Source organism: Ovis canadensis, chromosome 14 (assembly GCF_042477335.2).
Source record: "Ovis canadensis isolate MfBH-ARS-UI-01 breed Bighorn chromosome 14, ARS-UI_OviCan_v2, whole genome shotgun sequence".
NCBI lineage: Eukaryota > Metazoa > Chordata > Mammalia > Artiodactyla > Bovidae > Ovis > Ovis canadensis.
Genome location: NC_091258.1, coordinates 59,689,745 through 59,708,255, shown reverse-complemented (window position 1 = coordinate 59,708,255; position 18,511 = coordinate 59,689,745). Strand labels below are relative to the sequence as shown.

The following is an 18,511-nucleotide window of genomic DNA, read 5'->3' as shown; positions in this document are numbered from 1 at the left end:
AAACACAGGTAAATGGGGTGGGGAGAGGGGACCTGCCTAGGGCTGGGTCCGTAAGAACACACTCTTGGCTTCTGGTCAACACAGGGCTGGGAGATCTCACCTGCTACAACCCCTCTGCTAGAAACATAACTGTCACAATAGATGACATGTAACAAAGGCTGGCCTGGAGAAGGAAATGGCAACCCACGCCAGTATTCTTGCCAGGAAAATTCCATGGACAGAGGAGACTGGCGGGTTACAGTCCATGGGGTCGCAAAAGAGTTGGACATGACTTAGCAACTAGAAACAACAAAGGTTGGGCTCAAAAAATAAGACAAACTCTTCAAGGCCCACAGCAATGGAATAGAAAGCAAAGCAGATGGTAGGGCATGAGTCCTGAGCTGCTGGCTCCTGTTCCAAAAAGCAGGGTTAGCAATGAGGGCCGAAGAGCTGTCCACTCCCTTGGTGCCTAGATCTGCATCACCTCAAGATGACTGCAGAAAGTGAGGCTCTGTCAGGCCTGGTTCCCAGGGGGAGGCAAAGGCAAAGCCTCAAGACAGAGAGAGAGGGCTTCCCTGGTGGTCCAGTGGTTAAGAATCCACCTGCCAATGCAGGGGACGGGGTTCCAGTCTGGGAAGATTCCCTATGCTGTGGGGCAACTAAGCCTGTGCACCACCAACTACTGAAACCCACGCACCTAGAGCCTGTGCCCGGCAACAGGAGATGCCACTGCAATGAAAAGCCGTGTGCACCGCAAGGAAGAGCATCCCCAGTTCACCACAACTAGAGAAAGCCCGTGTGCAACAATGAAGACCCAGAGCAGCCAAAAATAAATAAATAAATAAATAAATAAATAAATAAAAAGAAAGAGAGAGAGACAGGGACAGCTCCAGGGACAGGAGAGAAGAAAATTTAACACCTCCCACTCGAAGTGAAACTTCCAAACCAAAATCCCAAATCAAAGACCAGAATAGGAATTCACTCCAAATAAAACTGGTCTTGGAACTTAAAGACGTAAGAAATAGGTTTAGGAAACTCAGGGGTATAAGTGGAAGAACAACTTCCATTTAAAGATTAAGAAGACATCTCTGCTCTCCTGGACCCTTCCCTGACCTCCTCCCTCTGCACCAAGGGCTGGGTCGGGGGCCTCCTCTAGTCCCCACAGCCCCGAGGGCTCCGCACCAGAGTGCTCACAGGCTCTCCTAGCACTTGCGCTTTTACACTTCAAAGCCCTTCTCATGTTTGTTACTGTAACTTCGTATTCAAAGTCCATTTCCCAGAGAATACATGCAAAAATATAGCTGATTCACTTCCACTATATAACAGAAGCTAACGCAACATGGTAAAACAACTATACCCCAATAAATGAAAACCAAAACCAGAACCCCACAAAGCTCATCTCCTCTTTGAGGCCCTGAGAGCACAAGGGGCAGGGTCTGGGGCCTGGGGCTGTCCGGGCCCTGCCTGTGTCCGCAGCCTCACTCCCCACGGGGTCCGGGGCAAGAAGACAGCCCTCTGGTGAATGGATAGGAGGCTGCCAGGACCTGGGGTGGCCGCTCCATGCGCCGTCCTTCGTGTTCTGCTGCTGCTGCTCCCGGTGGTCGATCTCCAGCAAGTGCTGCTTCATGCAGTTGGTGATCTCAGGGCCCAGGTGCCAGATGAAGACACAGCTGCAGAGGCCAAGGAGAGACGTGGAAGGAGAAGGAACGGTGAATACAGAAGTCATCTAACCCACCTGCGTCACCGTAGCCAAGCCCCTACTCCCTGGCCTGGAAAATAGCTCCCATCAGCTCAGCGCAGGTCTACACCCTGGTGGGGTCCAGGGCCCCCTAGTAAACCAAGGCTGCTCTGAAGACCTCAAGACCCACAGAAGACATCCGTGAGAGAGGGTAATAAATTGAACAGAGTGACAAAAGGGATGCCCTAGGACACCAACCAGGTGCTAAGGAACTGACACGTCATCTCATTTGACTCTCACCTATGATTCTCAAGGTGGACGCGGTCATCTCTCTCTCTTTTTTTGGCCCCACCATGCAGCATGCAGGATATTAGTTCTCTGAATAGGGATCGAACCCCCTGCCCCCTGCCATGGAAGCTTGAAGTCTTAACCACTGGTTCCAGTGGTTAAGTCTCGGGCTCATCTCTCTCTTACAGAGGTTCAGAAAGGGGAAATGACCTGCTCAGGGTCACAAGTAAGCAGATCTAGATTTGAACTCAGGGCTTGGCACACTGTCCGGCGAGAGTAAGCTGGCACGCTCAGAGTTCCAGCTGTGGGCACCGGGCTCTAGTGTCTGAGCCCTGGCTCTCCCCATAGGATAGGTCTCACCCTCTCCCAGAGGGAGGCCCTGCCAGGCAGCCTCCAGGCCTTTCCCACCTGTCTCCGGACACGGTGATCAAGTGACGGCAATCATAGGTGAACTTCATGCCGGTGACAATTTCTGCAAGTAGAGCAGAGAAGCTGCATTGGTCTTTTTCACTTATTTATTTGACTGCTCTGGGTCTTAGCTGCAGCATGTGGGATCTAGCTCCCCAACCAGGGATCGAACCCAGGCCCTCAGCATTGGGAATAGGGAGTCCTAACTACTGGACCACCAAGGAAGTCCTGCACTAGCCTTCTGAGCTAGAAGGCTGAGTGAGGGCAGGTGGGAAGGGGTCCCAAGCAGAGGGGCACACCCACCTGAATGGCCAAACATCTTGGCAACACACTCGCCTGAGTAGAAGTCAATCACTGAGATGCTTTTGTCAGAGCAGCTCGTGGCCAGGAAGGTGCCGGAGGGGTCCACCTGGACCTGCCGAGAAGAGCGCCCACGTGACACTGGAGTGGCCTCCTTCTTCCCAGAGGCCGGGGTCTCAATATCACAGCCCCACTGACCAAGGACCCCCTTGTGCTGGGTGCTAGGTACGTGGACTCATCCCAAGTTAGCCTCACGACACACCCCATGGTAGGTAGAAGCTCCTGTCCCCATTTCACAGGTAAAGAAATTAACCACCTCCACAATGGTACTAATGGCGGCCAGGCCCTGTGCTAAGTACTGTTTGTATGTGGATTTATTTCCCCCACAGACCCCTATGGTAGAGGCTTAAAAAAAAAATTTTTTTTTAATCCTAATTAAATTTGTTACAATATTGCTTCTATTTTATGTTTTGGTTTTTGGCCATGAGTCATGTAGGATCTTAGCTCTCTAACCAGGGATTGAACCTACCCACCTGCACTGGAAGGCGAAGTCTTAGCTTTTGGACCTCTGGAGAGGTTCCTATAGAGACTATTTTTATTTGCATTTTAGAGATGATGAAATAGGATTGAGAGGAGATGACATTTACCCACGGTCACAGACAGCCCGAGGCACAACTTTTAGAGGATCTGACTCCGGATATAACAACTCCCCTAGTCCAGAGACTCTTGAGAAGGTTCCCACCTCATTCTGGATAACACAGGCCGGGGGGAAATTTGAAGAGGGACCCCAGACCTCTCTGATTTTTCCCACCACACTCTATTGCCACTCAAACGGAAACCACTTAAATGTCCTCACTTGGGAAAAGTGAAAGAAAGTGGCTCAGTTGCGTCTGACTCTTTACGACCCCATGGACTATAGAGTCCATGGTATTCTCCAGGCCAGAATACTGGAGTGGGTAGCTGTTCCCTTCTCCATGGGATCTTCCCAACCCAGGGATCGAACCCAGGTCTCCTGCATTGCAGGAGGATTCTTTACCAGCTGAGCCACCAGGGAAGCCCAAGAATACTGGAGTGGGTAGCCTATCTCTTCTTCAACGGCTCTTCCCAACCCAGAAATCAAAGCAGGGTCTCCTGTATTGCAGGCAGATTATTTACCAGCTGAGCTACCAGGGACACCCCCACTTGGGGAAGGGTTCAGTAAATAAATGTAGAGCTGCTGGGGCCACTCCTGGCTCCCAAGCATCCTTAGTCAGCCAGGCCTGAGTGGACGCTGGCCAGCATGTGATCCATTGATCCCATGCCAAGGAGGACCCATATTTCAGATGGCTCCACAGGGCAGGAAATAGACAGGGGTGTGTGTGTGTGTCTGGCGGTGGTTGCAGCCAGGGCCCCAGTTCCTCACCTTCAGCAGGGACCCCTCGTCACCCTGGGAGCCCTTGTAGCACTTCTTCTGCTTCCCGTTCACGGTGTTGTAGACTCTGGAAGGGGAGGGCAGGAGTGGCTAACGCGGCCTCACCCACACCCCTTCTCGTTCCAACCTTGCCTGCTGCCTCCTCTCCCTGGGAAGCCCCCAGTACCTCTTTTCCTCCGCTGCCTAGATTGAAACCCCGTATCAGGGAATGGGACCCTGTCTCAGGCTGAGGTCACGGAGGTTATGTCTGGCACCCAATTTGAATAAGCAAATGCAGGAGATGGAGAATCTCTTAGGACATGCTCATTCCTCCATATCCTTCCCAGTCTAAGCTCAGATATCCCTTCCTGTGATCCCTGCTTGAGCCCCAGGTGGGATGGATGTCCTCCCAGGGTCCCCCGAAGCCTTTGGGCTCTCCTCATCCCGGCCCTGACCACTCCATGCTGTCACTATCTGTCCTCCCCTGCACTCCACGGAGGCAGGGCTAGGGACTCCCTCTCTCTTCCCTGCAGACAGGTACTCAAGAAACGAGGGTGAATGGTTTACGAGCCATGCCAGCACCTCTTGGTTACCCCATGCAGGCTCCTGAGAGCCAGGGAACCCACTGTTGACCTGGAGACAAGGCCTGGGTGAGCCCAGCTCCTAAGAAACACCCACTGGGTCCCTCCACTCCACCCAGCTTCTCAGGGACTGATGGGCAGGGGAGGAAAACTCATGAGAAGACAGACCCACAAAGGCCCTGCCCAGAGACCAGCCAAGGCCAGGCCAACCGAGCCGCCCAGGGCAGCTCCTCACCTCACATTGCGGTCCTGGCAGGCCACGGCCACATACTTCTGGGTAATGTCGATGTCCATGTCATACAAGGTAGTCTTCTCAGCTACGTGGTGGGTACGGACAAAGTGCAGTCCATCCGAGGCCTGGCAAGGCAGATGGGGTTTGTTTGTTTGTTTGTTTGTTTGCAGATGGGGTTTTCAGAGGACACCCCCGAGGAGCCCCCACATCCAGCCCCCAAGGAGGCCACCCCACTCTACCCGCTGGGCACTGCGGAAGTAGATGCTCTTGTCGGCGCCACAGCTGATCATCTGGATGTCTCTGTTGCCTGGAGGAGGAGGCCGTCATGAGGTAGGGCTGGGCCCCTCTGAGCCCGACTAGGGCTAGGGATCCTAGCTAGGGAACCCTACTATAAGGGAACTCTGCTGGGCATCACAGAGGGCTTCCTGGAGGAGGTGACAGGAGTGCTGGCAGGTGGGAGGACTCTGTAAGCTGTGAGCCATGTGCGTGAAGATGTATGGACAGTGCAGTGGGCAAGGCAGGCCTCTGCAGAGCAAGAGCATACAGGGAAACAGGCCAGGGTATAGCAGGGGCACCAGGCTTAATCTGGGATTCGGAAAAGTGACTCAAGCCACAGAGTTGAGACGTGACTGAAGCAGGCAGCAAGAGGAGACAGGCAGACTGCTGGGAGGCTCATGCCATCAAGAATGATCAGAACGACTTCCCCGGTGGTCCAGTGGGTAATAATCTGCCTGCCAATGCAGGGGACATGGGTTTGATCCCTGGTCCAAGAAGATTTCACATGCAACTAAGCCCGTCCGCCACAACTACTGATGCCAGTGCGTCACAACTAATGATGCCCATGCACTCTAGAGCCCGTGCCCCACACCAAGGGAAGCCACCGCACTAAGAAGGCTGTGTGCCACAGGGAAGAGTAGCCACCAATTGCTGCAACTAGAGAAAGCCTGCATAGCAATGAAGACCCAGCTCAGCCACAAATAATAATATAAAAAAGAATGATCAGAATATCCGTACAGGGACTCCCTTGGCGGTCCAGTCGTTAGGACTCCACGTTTCCACTGCAAGGGACTTGGGTTCAGTCCCTGGTCAGGGAACTAAGATCTCACAAGCCGTGTGGCACAGCCAAAAAAGAAAAAAATCCACATAGATCCCAGGCCAAGCCCTATGCCACTTGAGCCTCCCCCTCCTGACTGTCACCAGCCACATTTTTGCAAATGTGAACCCAGGGGCTCAGAGTTACACAGTCCTTGTCCCAGGGTGCAGAGAGTCAGGACCAGGCCAGGGCTGATCCAGGCATCCTCTGGTTATTAAACACTGTGCTCGGAAGCCAAGCTTTCTCTTCCAAGCCTCAGCTTCCTGTCTGTTCAATGAGCCTGTGTCAGCTACTGCCCCGTGGAGTGGCATTGAAGGCCCTGGGACAGTGGCTGCCACCTGGTAGGTACTATCGATGTTCTTGCTTTTAGGCTTCTCTCTCTATAGAAGAGGAATAATCAGAGCACAACTACCTCACAGAGTTGTGGTGATGATGAAAAGACAGAGCGAATATAAAACACGTAGAGCCTTGGTACAATGGATGCTGCTCCTTCATGACAGGACATTTGCAAGCTCCCAGGCCTGACATTACAAGCTAAGATGTTACTCAAGTGGGAGTCACTGGTCTTAGAAGGGAGAGAGCCCTGTGTGTGGGAGGAACCCAGAGAGGGCCTGGAAGTTACTGGTAATGTTTTGCTTCCTAACCTGGGGTGGAGACTCCACGTGTTTCGCAAGATTAGGACCAGGATCAATCAGAACAATCTCTAGCTAAAAACAAGGGGTGTGTCTAGTTCAGGCCTACCGACTGTGAACTTTGATGTAGATAGTCACTGTATTATGCTGTAAACTATTCACAGATTTTCTGTTCACTTTTTGGAATATATGATTCAAAGAAGAGAGTTCAAAGACTGACATTCTTTAGCTGGGTAGCTTCAGACAGTTTCCAGTTGGCTGGTGCCCAGTTAATACAAATCATCAATGTTTCGAGCACAATGCCCAGTTGAGCCAGCTCACCAGAGCGGGGCTCACAGGAGCTGGGTTTAGGATGCCCATCCTCTCACACCGCCTGGGGCTTTAACAGAGGTCCACACTGTCAGAAGGACCGACTCGTGGGTCACCCTCTTGGCTAGTTGTCACCTCTCTTGGATTTAGACCATTCATTAAAGCTAAGGTCACTGCTGGGCACAGCACAAGGTTTACTGATCTATTCTACCTACCTCTCCCCTGTGGAATGGGATGGTCTAAACAGTTTTTTTAAGGCTGTCTGAGAAAGTTACGCTGATCAGCATTTGTTAGGTCCTTACAAAGAGATGCAGGTTTTATCCCTGGGTCAGGAAGATTCCCTGGAATGGAAATCGCAACCCACTCCATTATACATGCCTGGAAAATTCCAGGGACAGAGGACCCTGGCAAGTTATAGTCCATGGGGTCGCAAAGAGTTGGACATGACTGAGCGACTTTATGTACACACACACACCCACACACACACACACATCACAACACAGCAAACACTGTTAACCTGTTTTTGCTCAGCTCCCACCCACCTTAGACAGAGACAGGGCAGAAAGTGGGGAAGACCAAGAGATACATTCTCAGCCACAAGATTATATGTACAAAACTCTTCCTAGTCAAGAACATGGAGCACAGGGATGTATTCTCTCCATAAATGGATTCTTCTTGAATATAGTTTTGAATATGTTCTTGGGTTCTGATCATTTAAACTCCTACAAGGGCCTGCTTCCCCTCCTCTTGGAATCCCTTAGGGCCAGGGATCTCCAAACTGAATCTTTGCAGTCTTGGAGGGATCCCTTCAATTGCCTGTTTGAGTGAGGGCTTTGAAGGAAGACAGCCTTCTGCAAAATACTCGCTGTGTGACTCTGGCTGTCAAGTGGGGTAACTGCTAGGACAGCACAAGGGTCATCACCCAGCAGAGAATTAGCCTCCAGTAATTGTCACTGTCACCCATTTTTCTGCCAAGGTCCCCAGCACCCATCCCATCCTGGATTGGCATTCTGACTTCCTTTTGGGGCACTCGCCTAATGTCAGTGCTCCTGGATCAGAGGTGGAGGCGGGTGGGAGCTGGAGAAATGGGAGTCAGACCCAGCCTAAGAGGATACTCCAAAGCTCTGGCACCAATAATTGTCCTGGAAAGGGGTGGCGCCTCAAGTCAGCACCAGGAAAGTCAGCTCTCAATTTCTGCCAAAGTGATACGAAGAGGGGAAGTGTCTTTCCAGCAGCATGGGAACGACTGAGACCCTGCCCACCCCAGAGAGGCACAGCCGACAGAGGGAGACAGTCTGGATAACTTAAAAAAATTCAGCCTTTGGGGGACTTCCCTGGTGGTCCAGTGGTTAAGACTCTGTGCTCCCAATACAAGGGGCCCAGGTTCAATCCCTGGTCTGGGAACTAGATCCCACACTAAGAGTTCTCATGCCACAACTAAAGATCCTGCATGCTGCAACAAAGATGGAAGATCCTGAGCACCACAACTAAGACCCAGCACAGCCAACTAAATAAATGATAAAATAAAAAAAAACATTCAACCTTTGGATCCAGCCGGGCTTGAATCCGATGTTGCTGCTCCCTTTTTTCTCTAAGCTGAAGGGGGCTCTGCTGTTATGTGCAGCCAAAGGAGCCCACTGAATGAGGCGCAGGATGCAGAAGGCAGGGGCTTACCAGCGAACTTGATGGCCGTGATGGATGAGGAGTGGTCATCCAAGGTCTGCTCCAGGTTGTAGTTCTTCTCCACGTTCAGCACGTGGATCAGTCGGTCCCGACTGGCCGAGGCCAGCAAAGTCAGCCCTGTGGGTGAGAGGGAGGTCCTGGGTTCCCCGGGGACCGCTTGATGGCTTGGCCTCTCAGACAGCAGCATGACCAAGCTTTCCTGGCCTTGAGGAAGGGGATCTCTGGTTTCCTAACTGCAGCCAATTTGCCCCAGACCCTGGCATTCTACATCCCTCGCCACCAGGTCGTGCAGGATGAATCCTGATGTACACATGGACACTCCTCCACCTGTGTCCATATCAGACACTTCAGGAAAGCCCAGCATACCTTCCTACCCAGTCTAGCTACTGGCAGCCATGGGAGGCCCTGCCAACTTCTCAGCCTCTCCAAAACTCCACCCACCCCCTCACTCTTTGTACTCTGGCTTCATGAGCCTCACGTAGGCCCTACTGACCATCTGCTGCCACCCTGCCTTCAGACATTGGACCTTCGTGCTGGCCCCCTCAAATGGTGCCTACCCTGGGCACCTGCTAGGTCTAAGGCCTAACTTGTGATCTGAGGTGGAGGGGAGCTCAGGAGAGGTGTACTGGATGAAAAGAAATGCAGAGGAAACTTGGCAGAACAGAGTATTGAGAAGGAAGGAGAGAAGAAGAGCATGAGAAAGAATATTAACCTCCTCAGTACATAACTTCATCAGCATTATAGTCCTGCCAAAAAGCTATCATCAGAATCAAAACATGAGGAAAACAAACAAATCCAAATGGAAGGAAACTCTATAAGATGATTGGTCTGTATTCTGAAGAAAGACAAAGTCATCAAGACAAACTAAATGAGGCTGTGGAAATAAGCCTCAAGTCAGCACCAGATCAAAGGTGACAAAAGGGCCACGACAACTAAAGGGTGAACCTGGACTGGAAAGACAAAGGCGCTGCAAAAGACAGCCCTGGGAAAGCCAGCACAACGGGAACAGGCTCGAGACATGGACTGCTCTGGTGAGTCAGTGGTCAAGACTCTGCCTTCCAATGCAGGGAACAAGGGTTCGATTCCAATGCAGGGAACAAGGGTCGAGGAGCTAAGATCCCACATGCCTTGAGTGCTGCAACTAGAGAAGCAACTAGAGAAACCAGTGCTCTGCAGCAAAGACCCAGCATGGCTCAAAGAAAAAAAAAAAAAAGCCCAAGAGAGATGACAGATTTGATAAGATGTGCATTGGACAAGTGCACTGTAGTGAGGTAAATAGATGTTCCCATTGCTAGGAAATGCTCACAGAAGCATTTAAGAGTGAAAGGACAGCATGCCTTCCTCTCAAGTAGTTTTAACTTCCTCTCAAGTGGTCTTGCCTAGAAAATTCCATGGATGGAGGAGCCTGGTGGGCTACAGTCCACGGGGTCACAGAGTCGGACACGACTGAGCAACTTCGCCTTCGCCAAGTGGTTTAGCGAAAGAAAAAAAAAAACAGGGCTTCCCTGGTGGCTCAGTGGTAAAGAACCTGCCTGCCAATACAAGAGACATGGGTTCGATCCTTGGTCTGAGGAGATCCTGCGTGCTATGGAGCAACTAACGCCGTGCACCGCAACTACTGCGCCCTTGCTCCAGAGCTTGGGAGCCGCGACTACTGAGCCCACGTGCCGCAACTACTGAAGTCCACACACCCGCAAGCCTGTGCTCTGAAACAAGTGAAGCCACTGCAACGCGAAGCCCATGTACCACGACGAGAGAGGAGCCCCCTTCGCCAAACTAGAGAAAAGCTCAAGCAGCAATGAAGACCCAGCACAACCAAAAATAAATAAATAAAATTACTTTTTTAAAAAAAGAAAAAATTATATACATGGCATCATTTTATCATGAATGTGTATATACACACACGTGCACAAATCGAGAGAAAAGGAGAGAGGGGAAGCAGATAATGTCATATGCCTATTCACAGGGTCAGATAGGATTTAAAGAAAAAACCTGGGGAGTTGTGAAGACTCTACAGGTGTTCATGATAACATTCTTGTAAATTTTCTATAAGCATCAAACTTTTTCAAAAGAGGATGTTTGACTACTGATCGATCTTTTCCAGCAGAGAAGGAGCTCATCCATCCATTTACTCATTAACCTTGACCTCTTTAGCCTGAGCACTGTTTGGGGTGCTGGGGACCAGGGTAAGCAGGTCAAGTCCTGCCTGCTGGGTCTTGCTTTCAGGAGTCCCAGCCACCCTGGTCCCAGGGCCTGGCAACAGGAACTCTTATTAAATGCAGGAGCCCTAGCTGTCATTCACAGTCCCACCAGACACCAACTGCCCCTCCCGGGGTCTCTGCCAGGCAGGCCGTGCCCCCACCGCAGGCTCACCTGTCTCCGGCTTAGAGTACTCCAGGCATAGCACCTCAGCATCGTGGGCCTCCACCTTGACCAGCTCATCCATGAAGTGCAGCTCGTGGATCCTGGGAGACACACACTGCCTGCTGTACCCTGTCCACTGCCCCAGGCCTCAGCCCCAGGTACTCTGCTGTTAGAGAAGGTCAGAGCAGCCAGGCGGGGGACACAGAGAATACCCTGCCCTGGCCAACTAGTCTACAGGTGCCTGGCCATTCTCTGCACCCAGAAAGCTCCCAAGCTTGAGGGCACCTCAGCAGGCACCCCGCCCCTTGTGGTTCCATGGATGAACCTCTAGGATGGTCCCTGGGGAAACAAGGGTTAGGGGAGGGCTATTATCAGAGTTGATCACTGGGGGTGGGGTAGGGGTCAGAGGTCATACTCAAAGATAGGCCCTATGGGTGGGAACATTTTTGTTGCCTGTTTTGCTTTTGGTTTTTGGCCACGCTGTATGGCTTGTGGAATCTTAGTTACCTGACCAGGGATTAAACCTGGGCCTTTGGCAGTGAAAGCACAGAGTCCAAACCACTGGACTGCCATGGAGGTCTCAGGTGGGAACATTTGAAATATATATATTTATTTATTTGGGTGTGCCTGGTCTTACTTATGGCACACAAACTCTTAGCTGTAGATGTGGGATCTAGTTCTCTGACTAGGGACTAAACCCAAGTCCCCTGCATTGGACGAGCAGAGTCTTAGCCACTGGCCCACCAGAGAAGTTCCCCAGGTGGGACCATTTGATTCTAACTGTTTTGGCCACACCCCAGGGCTTGCAGGGTCTTAGTTCCCTGACCAGGGATTGAACCCAGGCCCTTGGCAGTGAAAGCCTGGTCCTAACCACTGGACTGCCAGGGAACTCCCTCTCATTCTTCAGTTCAGTTCAGTTCAGTCGCTGAGTCGTGTCTGACTCTTTGCGACCCCATGAATCGCAGCATGCCAGGCCTCCTTGTCCATCACCAACTCCGACTCACGTCCATCGAGTCCGTGATGCCATCCAGCCATCTCATCCTCTGTCGTCCCCTTCTCCTCCTACCCACAATCCCTCCCAGCATCAGAGTCTTTTCCAATGAGTCAACTCTTCACATGAAGTGGCCAAAGTACTGGAGTTTCAGCTTTAGCATCATTCCTTCCAAAGAAATCCCAGGGTTGATCACCTTCAGAATGGACTGGTTGGATCTCCTTGCAGTCCAAGGGACTCTCAAGAGTCTTCTCCAACATCACAGTTCAAAAGCATCAATTCTTTGGCGCTCAGCCTTCTTCACAATCCAACTCTCACATCCATACATTCTAAAAGGGTCTCAAATCCAGACTTTCCTCATATTCTTGCCAAATGAAATCAGAGAACAGGTCACCCGGGACTTATAAGAAATGGCCATCCCAGCTCCTCCGTTCTCTACCCGTGTGATCGCAGCCCGGCCACTCGGCCCTTCTTTGCATTTGGAAGTGGTGTGAACAGCAGCACTGACACCGGAGGGTCGCCGAGAGGACTGAATCAGTCTGTACCCATGGCGCGCAGGCCGGCGGCCGGCCTGGGAGAAGACCGTGATGCCTAGCTCTCCTTACCGTTTTCCGCCATTCACACCAGGATGCTGTCAACCGGAGCAGCCCCCTGACCTGCTCAGTTTGCCTCATCAGCGACTGACATCGAAACAGCTGCTAACATTTAAAAACCATAGAATTTCACAGGAAAAAATCTGCACAGGAAGTTTTTTTCTGTCGTTCTTGGATGACGGCATATGTGACAACGTGGAGCCTGTCTGCTGGCGCTGTGTGGCGGCTGCCCCTTCATGGGGCGCATGGTCTCCAGCGGCCCTGGTCCCTTCCATCCCGCCAGAGACCCAGCACCCAGGCTGTCACTGCTGTACCCTTTCATGTTACACCTGATTCCTGTGACAGGGCTCATATTCTGGCAGCACCTATCAGGCCTGTCACATCTTGAAAAACCTCTGCAGGGTGGTAAACAGCCAGAGCCCTCAGATGTCCCATCCTCCGACCCCTCTCCTAGCACCCCCAGCTCCAGCTGACATCTTCTCTGAGGGTTCAGCAGTGGTGCCATGGGGCCAAGAAGGTGTCACCCTGCTCTGGAGTCATGCAAGTGTGCCTGTCCACTCGGCAGGCAAAGCTCACATGGCCCAGTCCCTAGGTGGCTACTCTGACATACTGGGAGCCAGCCCTTCTGGAAGCCCCTTCTCAACTTATGTTCCCAGGGCGGGCTGGCTACCAGGCTGCTACCCACACTCCCTCATTCCCAACAGGCAGCTGGAGGTGCCAAGGCCAGGGCTCCTCCCCACTGCCCTGAGCACCCGAGCCCAAGCTGGGAGGTGTGCAGTAGACACCGCCAGGGCCCACTTGCCTCAGATTTCCACTTCGGTCGCCTGAAGCCAAGTGTTGGCCATCAGGACTGACCTGCATGACTCGAACACCAGCTTTCACGTCCATGGGCATCGCATTCTCGCTCCCCCGGTCTGGGAAGTGTGACATGTCCTGCAGGTGCTGGATGTCGTTCTCCACATACACAACCTTCAGCAGGGTCTGCAGAGAGGAAAAGGCTGAGGTCAGTGCTGTAAGTAGCTCTGAAGCACTGCTGCCATTGTGTCTCCTTACAGCCAGTCTCCCAATCTTGATTAGCAAGAGAACTCCGATTCTGACTTGGAAGCTTCATCACTCAGAATAATTACTATGCCTCCCAGACTCCTTTGCATCTAGATGAAGTTGTGTGAATAAATTCTGGTCAAAGAGATGTAAAGCAAGTGAAAACTCTTCTTCCTTCCCACTGTCCAGCTCCCTGGAACTTGGATGTGATGACTGGTGCTCCAGTAGCCATCTTGGGTCATGAGGATAAGGGCCACTCCTTCAAAATGGATGCCAAAACAGCCTGGACTTGTTACCACTAGGCTATTTTTATGAGCCAGAAAATCAAACATTTACCTCTTGTTTGGGCTTTTTCTATTGTGTATAACCAAATACAACACATACATCACAGGTGCAGAAGAGAAGATGGTTGGGGGAGAAGAGGTGCTAGTGAGGGTAGCAAGAAAGGAGCACTTGCTTTACATATCCTGCATTAAGGCCCTGTTCTGGTCCAGTGTTACTGGACCTCTTTTGGGTTTTCCAACTCACCAAGCTCTTTCCTATCTCAAGGCCTTTGTGCCTTGGTGTAGAACACTCTCCCTTCCCCTCTTTACGCTGCCCAATCCTCCCATCTAAGTTATCTCTTTCTCTAGAGGCTGCCCCTAGTGCCACAGATAGAATCAGATGAATATTCATGTGTCCTACTCATACCTCACAACTTTCTTTCATGGTACTTATCATGCTTGCAATTGTATCATAGTGTGTGTAGTTACTGGCACCTTGTCTGCCTCCTCCACTAGACTGGAGGTGCTATGAGAGAAGAATGTGTCTTAGTCACTGATGTGTCCCCAGCATGCAACACAGCACCTAGCACTGACCTTGGTAGTATCTGCAGAGTCAGTGAGTGCATGATTTGGGCCTTAGCGCCCTGGAGAAGCTCTCTCACTGACTTGGTGACACCCAACATTTCTCCAGCAAAGTGTTTTCTCCCCAGCCTCTCATCATGCCAGCACCCCATCTCTGACCCCAGTCATTGCTAGACAGGGGACACCTCTGCCTGGTTTGGCCCATCACGTGCTCCCCAGGGGGTTTCTAGCCCAAGACTTGGGGAACAATTTCTTCTTTGTTGAATATATTGGATTGCCTGGAGTAGCTGTGTTCACATACACTTAAGAGAGTAGGAGCTGACTCAAAGGAAAGCAAAGAGGAAAGACCATTAGAGAGGGAGAAAAAGAAAACAGAGAGGAGACAGAAAGTGACCTGCCTTGGTTCCTGGTTCCTGCCCTTAGTGAAGTCAAACAGCCAGGTTCCATAAAACTTTCCTGCCCTCGACAGGGAGGCCTGGCGTGCTGCGATTCATGGGGTCGCAAAGAGTGGGACACGACTGAGCGACTGAACTGAACTGATGCCTTTGTTCCTCCTAACAGACAGATCACAATGAAGCTACTCACATTACTGAAGATGTTCTTCTGCCAGTGAGAGTCAGGGTTGCTGTCCATGTTCCAGAAGCGGATGGTATTGTCTGAGGAACAAGTCAGAAAAGATCCTGATGGTAGACAAGCTCTCTGATCTTCAAACTCAGGATACACCTACAGTCCCCAGAGAATAAGGCAAAGGGTGTTTTAGTACAACCACTTTGATGACAACACTGTGACCTACTATTGGATTTTTGTGAAAAAAAGTAAGTTGCGGGGCTACCCTGGTGGTCCAGTGGTTAAGAATCTGCCAGGCAATGCAGGGGATACAGGTTTGATCCCTGGTCTGGGAAGGTTCCACGTGCCTTGTGGCAACTAAGCCCATGTGCCACAGCTAGTGAGTCTGTGCTCTAGAGCCTGAGGGCCCAGAGCTCACGCTCTGCAACAAGCGAAGCCCTCGTGCCACAACTAGAGAAAGCCTGCAGGGAGCAACGAAGATCCAGTGCAACCAAAAATAAACAGACAAATAAATAACAAAATAAAGTCAGTGTTGCTGAAAATCCAATGATGAAAATATTGAATAATTTGTGACAATAACAACATAGAGGGGAAGGGACAGAACTACATAAAGAGCAGAGTGTTTGTATACTATTGAACCTAAATTGCTATTATTTCAAACGAGTTTGTTAAAAATGTAAGATGTTACTTATAATCTTCTAGTAAGAAGGTAACTTTAAAATATACAAAAGAAGAAATGAGAAGCAAATCAAAATGGAACAATACAAAAAATCAAACACAAAAGAAGGTAGTGATAAAAGAATTAAGAAACATCAAAGATATAAGAAAGTAAATAGCAAAATGGCAAGAGTAAATCCTGGATAGCATCACCACCAACTCAATGAACATGAATTTGAACAAATTCCGGGAGATAGTGGAGGACAGAGGAGCTTGGTGTGCTACAGTTCATGGGGTCGCAAGGAGTCAGACATTTCTTAGTGACTGAACAATGTAAGTTCTCTTACTTTACGAAGAATTACTTTAAATGTAAATGAGTTAAACCGTCCAATCAAAAGGAAATAAATAGCAGAAATAAAAGATCCAACTATATGTTGTCCACAAGCGATTCAGTTGGGACTTCCCTGGAGGTCCAATAGATAAGACTGTGCTTCCACTGCAGGGGGCCGAGGGTTTGATCCTTGGTTGGGAAACTAAGATCCTGCACGCCATGTGGTGTGGCCAAAACAAGAAAGAGAGAGACTGACTTTATATTCAAAGATACATACAAGTTGAAAGTGAAGGTAGAGAAGAAGATACTCCATACAAATAGTAACTAAAAGGGAGCTTTGCATGTCTATAGAAGTGTTAGATAAAATAGACTTTGAGTAAAAAGCTATTAAAAGATCAAAACAGACTTTAGCTTTATCTGTAATATTTCATGTTTTTTCCCAAGAAGAATGTTTTTATACATAAATTTTGAAAATTATTTTTTAAAAATATTCTTGTTAAGTGAGAAATGTACAAGCAACAGAAATGTCAGATCCATGAAGGCAGATACATTGAAGCAAAGAGCTGGATAATGCCTATTCAAAAGAATGAAGTTATTTCTCACAGTCTTGAATTGGGCCACTGAAAACATCACTTATCTAGCACAAACATTCTCAGAAAAAAAACAAAACTGGATACAATTCTTTCTCTAAGAGTTGCTTTATTGGCAAGAAGTACTTCGAATACCTTCAGAGAATGAAAAAGTCCCACAGATTCATTCTCAGAAAATAAAGACTTCTTTAATACTTAAAAAACAACAAAAAAGCAAGCTTCCCTGGTGGCTCAGTGGTAAAGAATCTGCCTGCCCATGCAGGAGACTCAGGTTCGATCCCTGGTCTGGGAAGATCCCACATACCGAGGAGCAACTGAGCCCACGCGCCACAACTATTGAGCCTGTGCTCGAGAGCTCGCAAATTGCCACTATGGAAGCCCCAGAGCCCATGCTCCTCAACAAGAGAAGCCCGCGGACTGCACCTAGAGAGGAGCCCCTGTTCTCTGTGACTAGGGAAGTCCACGAAGCAACAGAGATCCAGCACAGCCAAAAATAAAATAAACCCCAATAAAGTACACAAATGCCCTTGACAGAAAGCTCCCTGAGGCACATATGCTCCTGCTGTGGGGTCTTTGAGCCTGCCATACCCCCAGTGGTGGCTGGCCTCACCCCTCTCTTCCTGCGAGTCCCTCACTAGAAGAATGCCACACCCTCAGAGAGGCTTTCCCTGACCACTCTCCTTTCTAAAATAGCACCTCTGATCCCATTCCCTGCTGGGTGGCTTTGTTTCTCTTCAGAGAGGTATTGCACTCGGCATGTTCTAGATTGATGTGTTCATAGGTGTACTCTACCACCCGGATGTGAGCTCCAGACGTGGACTCACATCAGCTTCCTGCTCAGACATGTCCCCAGCACCCAGAACAGCACCTGGCACACAGCAGGGGTCCAGGAGTATCTTTGGCAGGTATGGTTGAACGGGCTTCCCAAACTCTGCAGAAGCTTTCTCAGCTGAGACCCCAGGCTGGGGCTGAGCAGGGGTAAGGAGAGGGAGAGAGGGGCTCACCTCCACGTTCCAGACGTAGGAGCTGTGGAAGAGCTCCGACCACACCTTCCCTACTTGGTTGATGTCTCTGACATCCCAGATGTAGATGCTGTGGTCCTTGTACACGCAGGACAGCCACTGGTGCGTGGGGTCAAAGGTCAGCGCCACTGTATCTGGGTAGGTGGCCTCTGCCTTCCTGTGGAAGAGGAAGCTGACAGGGCCACGTGAGTCATCAGTCACCACCGATGTCACTGCAAGTAGTGACAGCTGCCTCTGGTGACACCCGAGCAGCCTCCTGCTTGGCAATGCCATCTCTGATGATCTCTGTGGTAACCCAGCTCTCCCACTCCGACTTTACTGCTCGCTCCATCTTCTTCCTTTGCTTTGCTTCTAATACACAGGCTGTAAACTGGAAGCTTCTGCCTGGCCCGAGAGTGTTTGAGTTTTCAACTTCTGTCAACATTTCTCTCCCCTCATTTTACTTGGCACAAAATCCATCCTCTCTGAGCACAGGATCATGGCCTTCTCTCTTGGCCTCAACACATGATCAAAATTTCCGGTACCAGTCCTGGCCTGGGACCTTCCTACCACAGCTACAGTTTACTGAGCCCTCCAGGGTGCTGAGCTGAGAGCTCTAGCTGTGTTGAATTCCCACAACCTCCAGGAAAGGTAGGTACTATATTATATGTACAGTGACCTGCCTGAGGCCACAGAGCTCACAGTGGAAAGTGGCAGAGCTGACCTCTACAACACACTGTCGTCCATCTTCTCCTTCTTTTGTGGCATCTGGGCACCCTCTCCAAACGCTTACCCAGGAGGTAGTCCAGACACCCAGCACCCCCACAGACTGACAACAAAGCAGGCAGATACACCACAGCTCAGCCCCTCCACTCTCTCAACACGGCAGCCAGAGGTCTACTCCTCGAGGCCTCACCAAGTAACACCAATGCCTGAGGTCTCAGTGGCTGTTCACTGA

The 18,511-nt window shown here is 50.5% G+C and overlaps 1 protein-coding gene across 2 annotated transcripts in view; it reads right to left on the bottom strand.

Moving 5' to 3' along the window:
* WDR62 (WD repeat domain 62) overlaps positions 1-18,511 on the bottom strand; it is a 49,665-nt gene that overhangs the window by 10,032 nt on the left and 21,122 nt on the right. The window contains exons 9-19 of one of the 2 annotated variants that reach the window (XM_069550354.1): positions 17,557-17,746; positions 14,993-15,130; positions 13,324-13,502; positions 10,947-11,038; positions 8,565-8,690; positions 5,096-5,163; positions 4,860-4,981; positions 4,056-4,131; positions 2,657-2,768; positions 2,354-2,417; positions 1,524-1,649 (exon numbers count right to left, since the gene is read on the bottom strand). In XM_069550354.1, coding sequence (XP_069406455.1) covers positions 1,524-1,649; positions 2,354-2,417; positions 2,657-2,768; positions 4,056-4,131; positions 4,860-4,981; positions 5,096-5,163; positions 8,565-8,690; positions 10,947-11,038; positions 13,324-13,502; positions 14,993-15,130; positions 17,557-17,746 — 1,293 coding nt within the window. The remainder of the gene's footprint in view (positions 1-1,523; positions 1,650-2,353; positions 2,418-2,656; positions 2,769-4,055; positions 4,132-4,859; positions 4,982-5,095; positions 5,164-8,564; positions 8,691-10,946; positions 11,039-13,323; positions 13,503-14,992; positions 15,131-17,556; positions 17,747-18,511) is intronic. The other variant, XM_069550355.1, reaches the window with a different exon arrangement.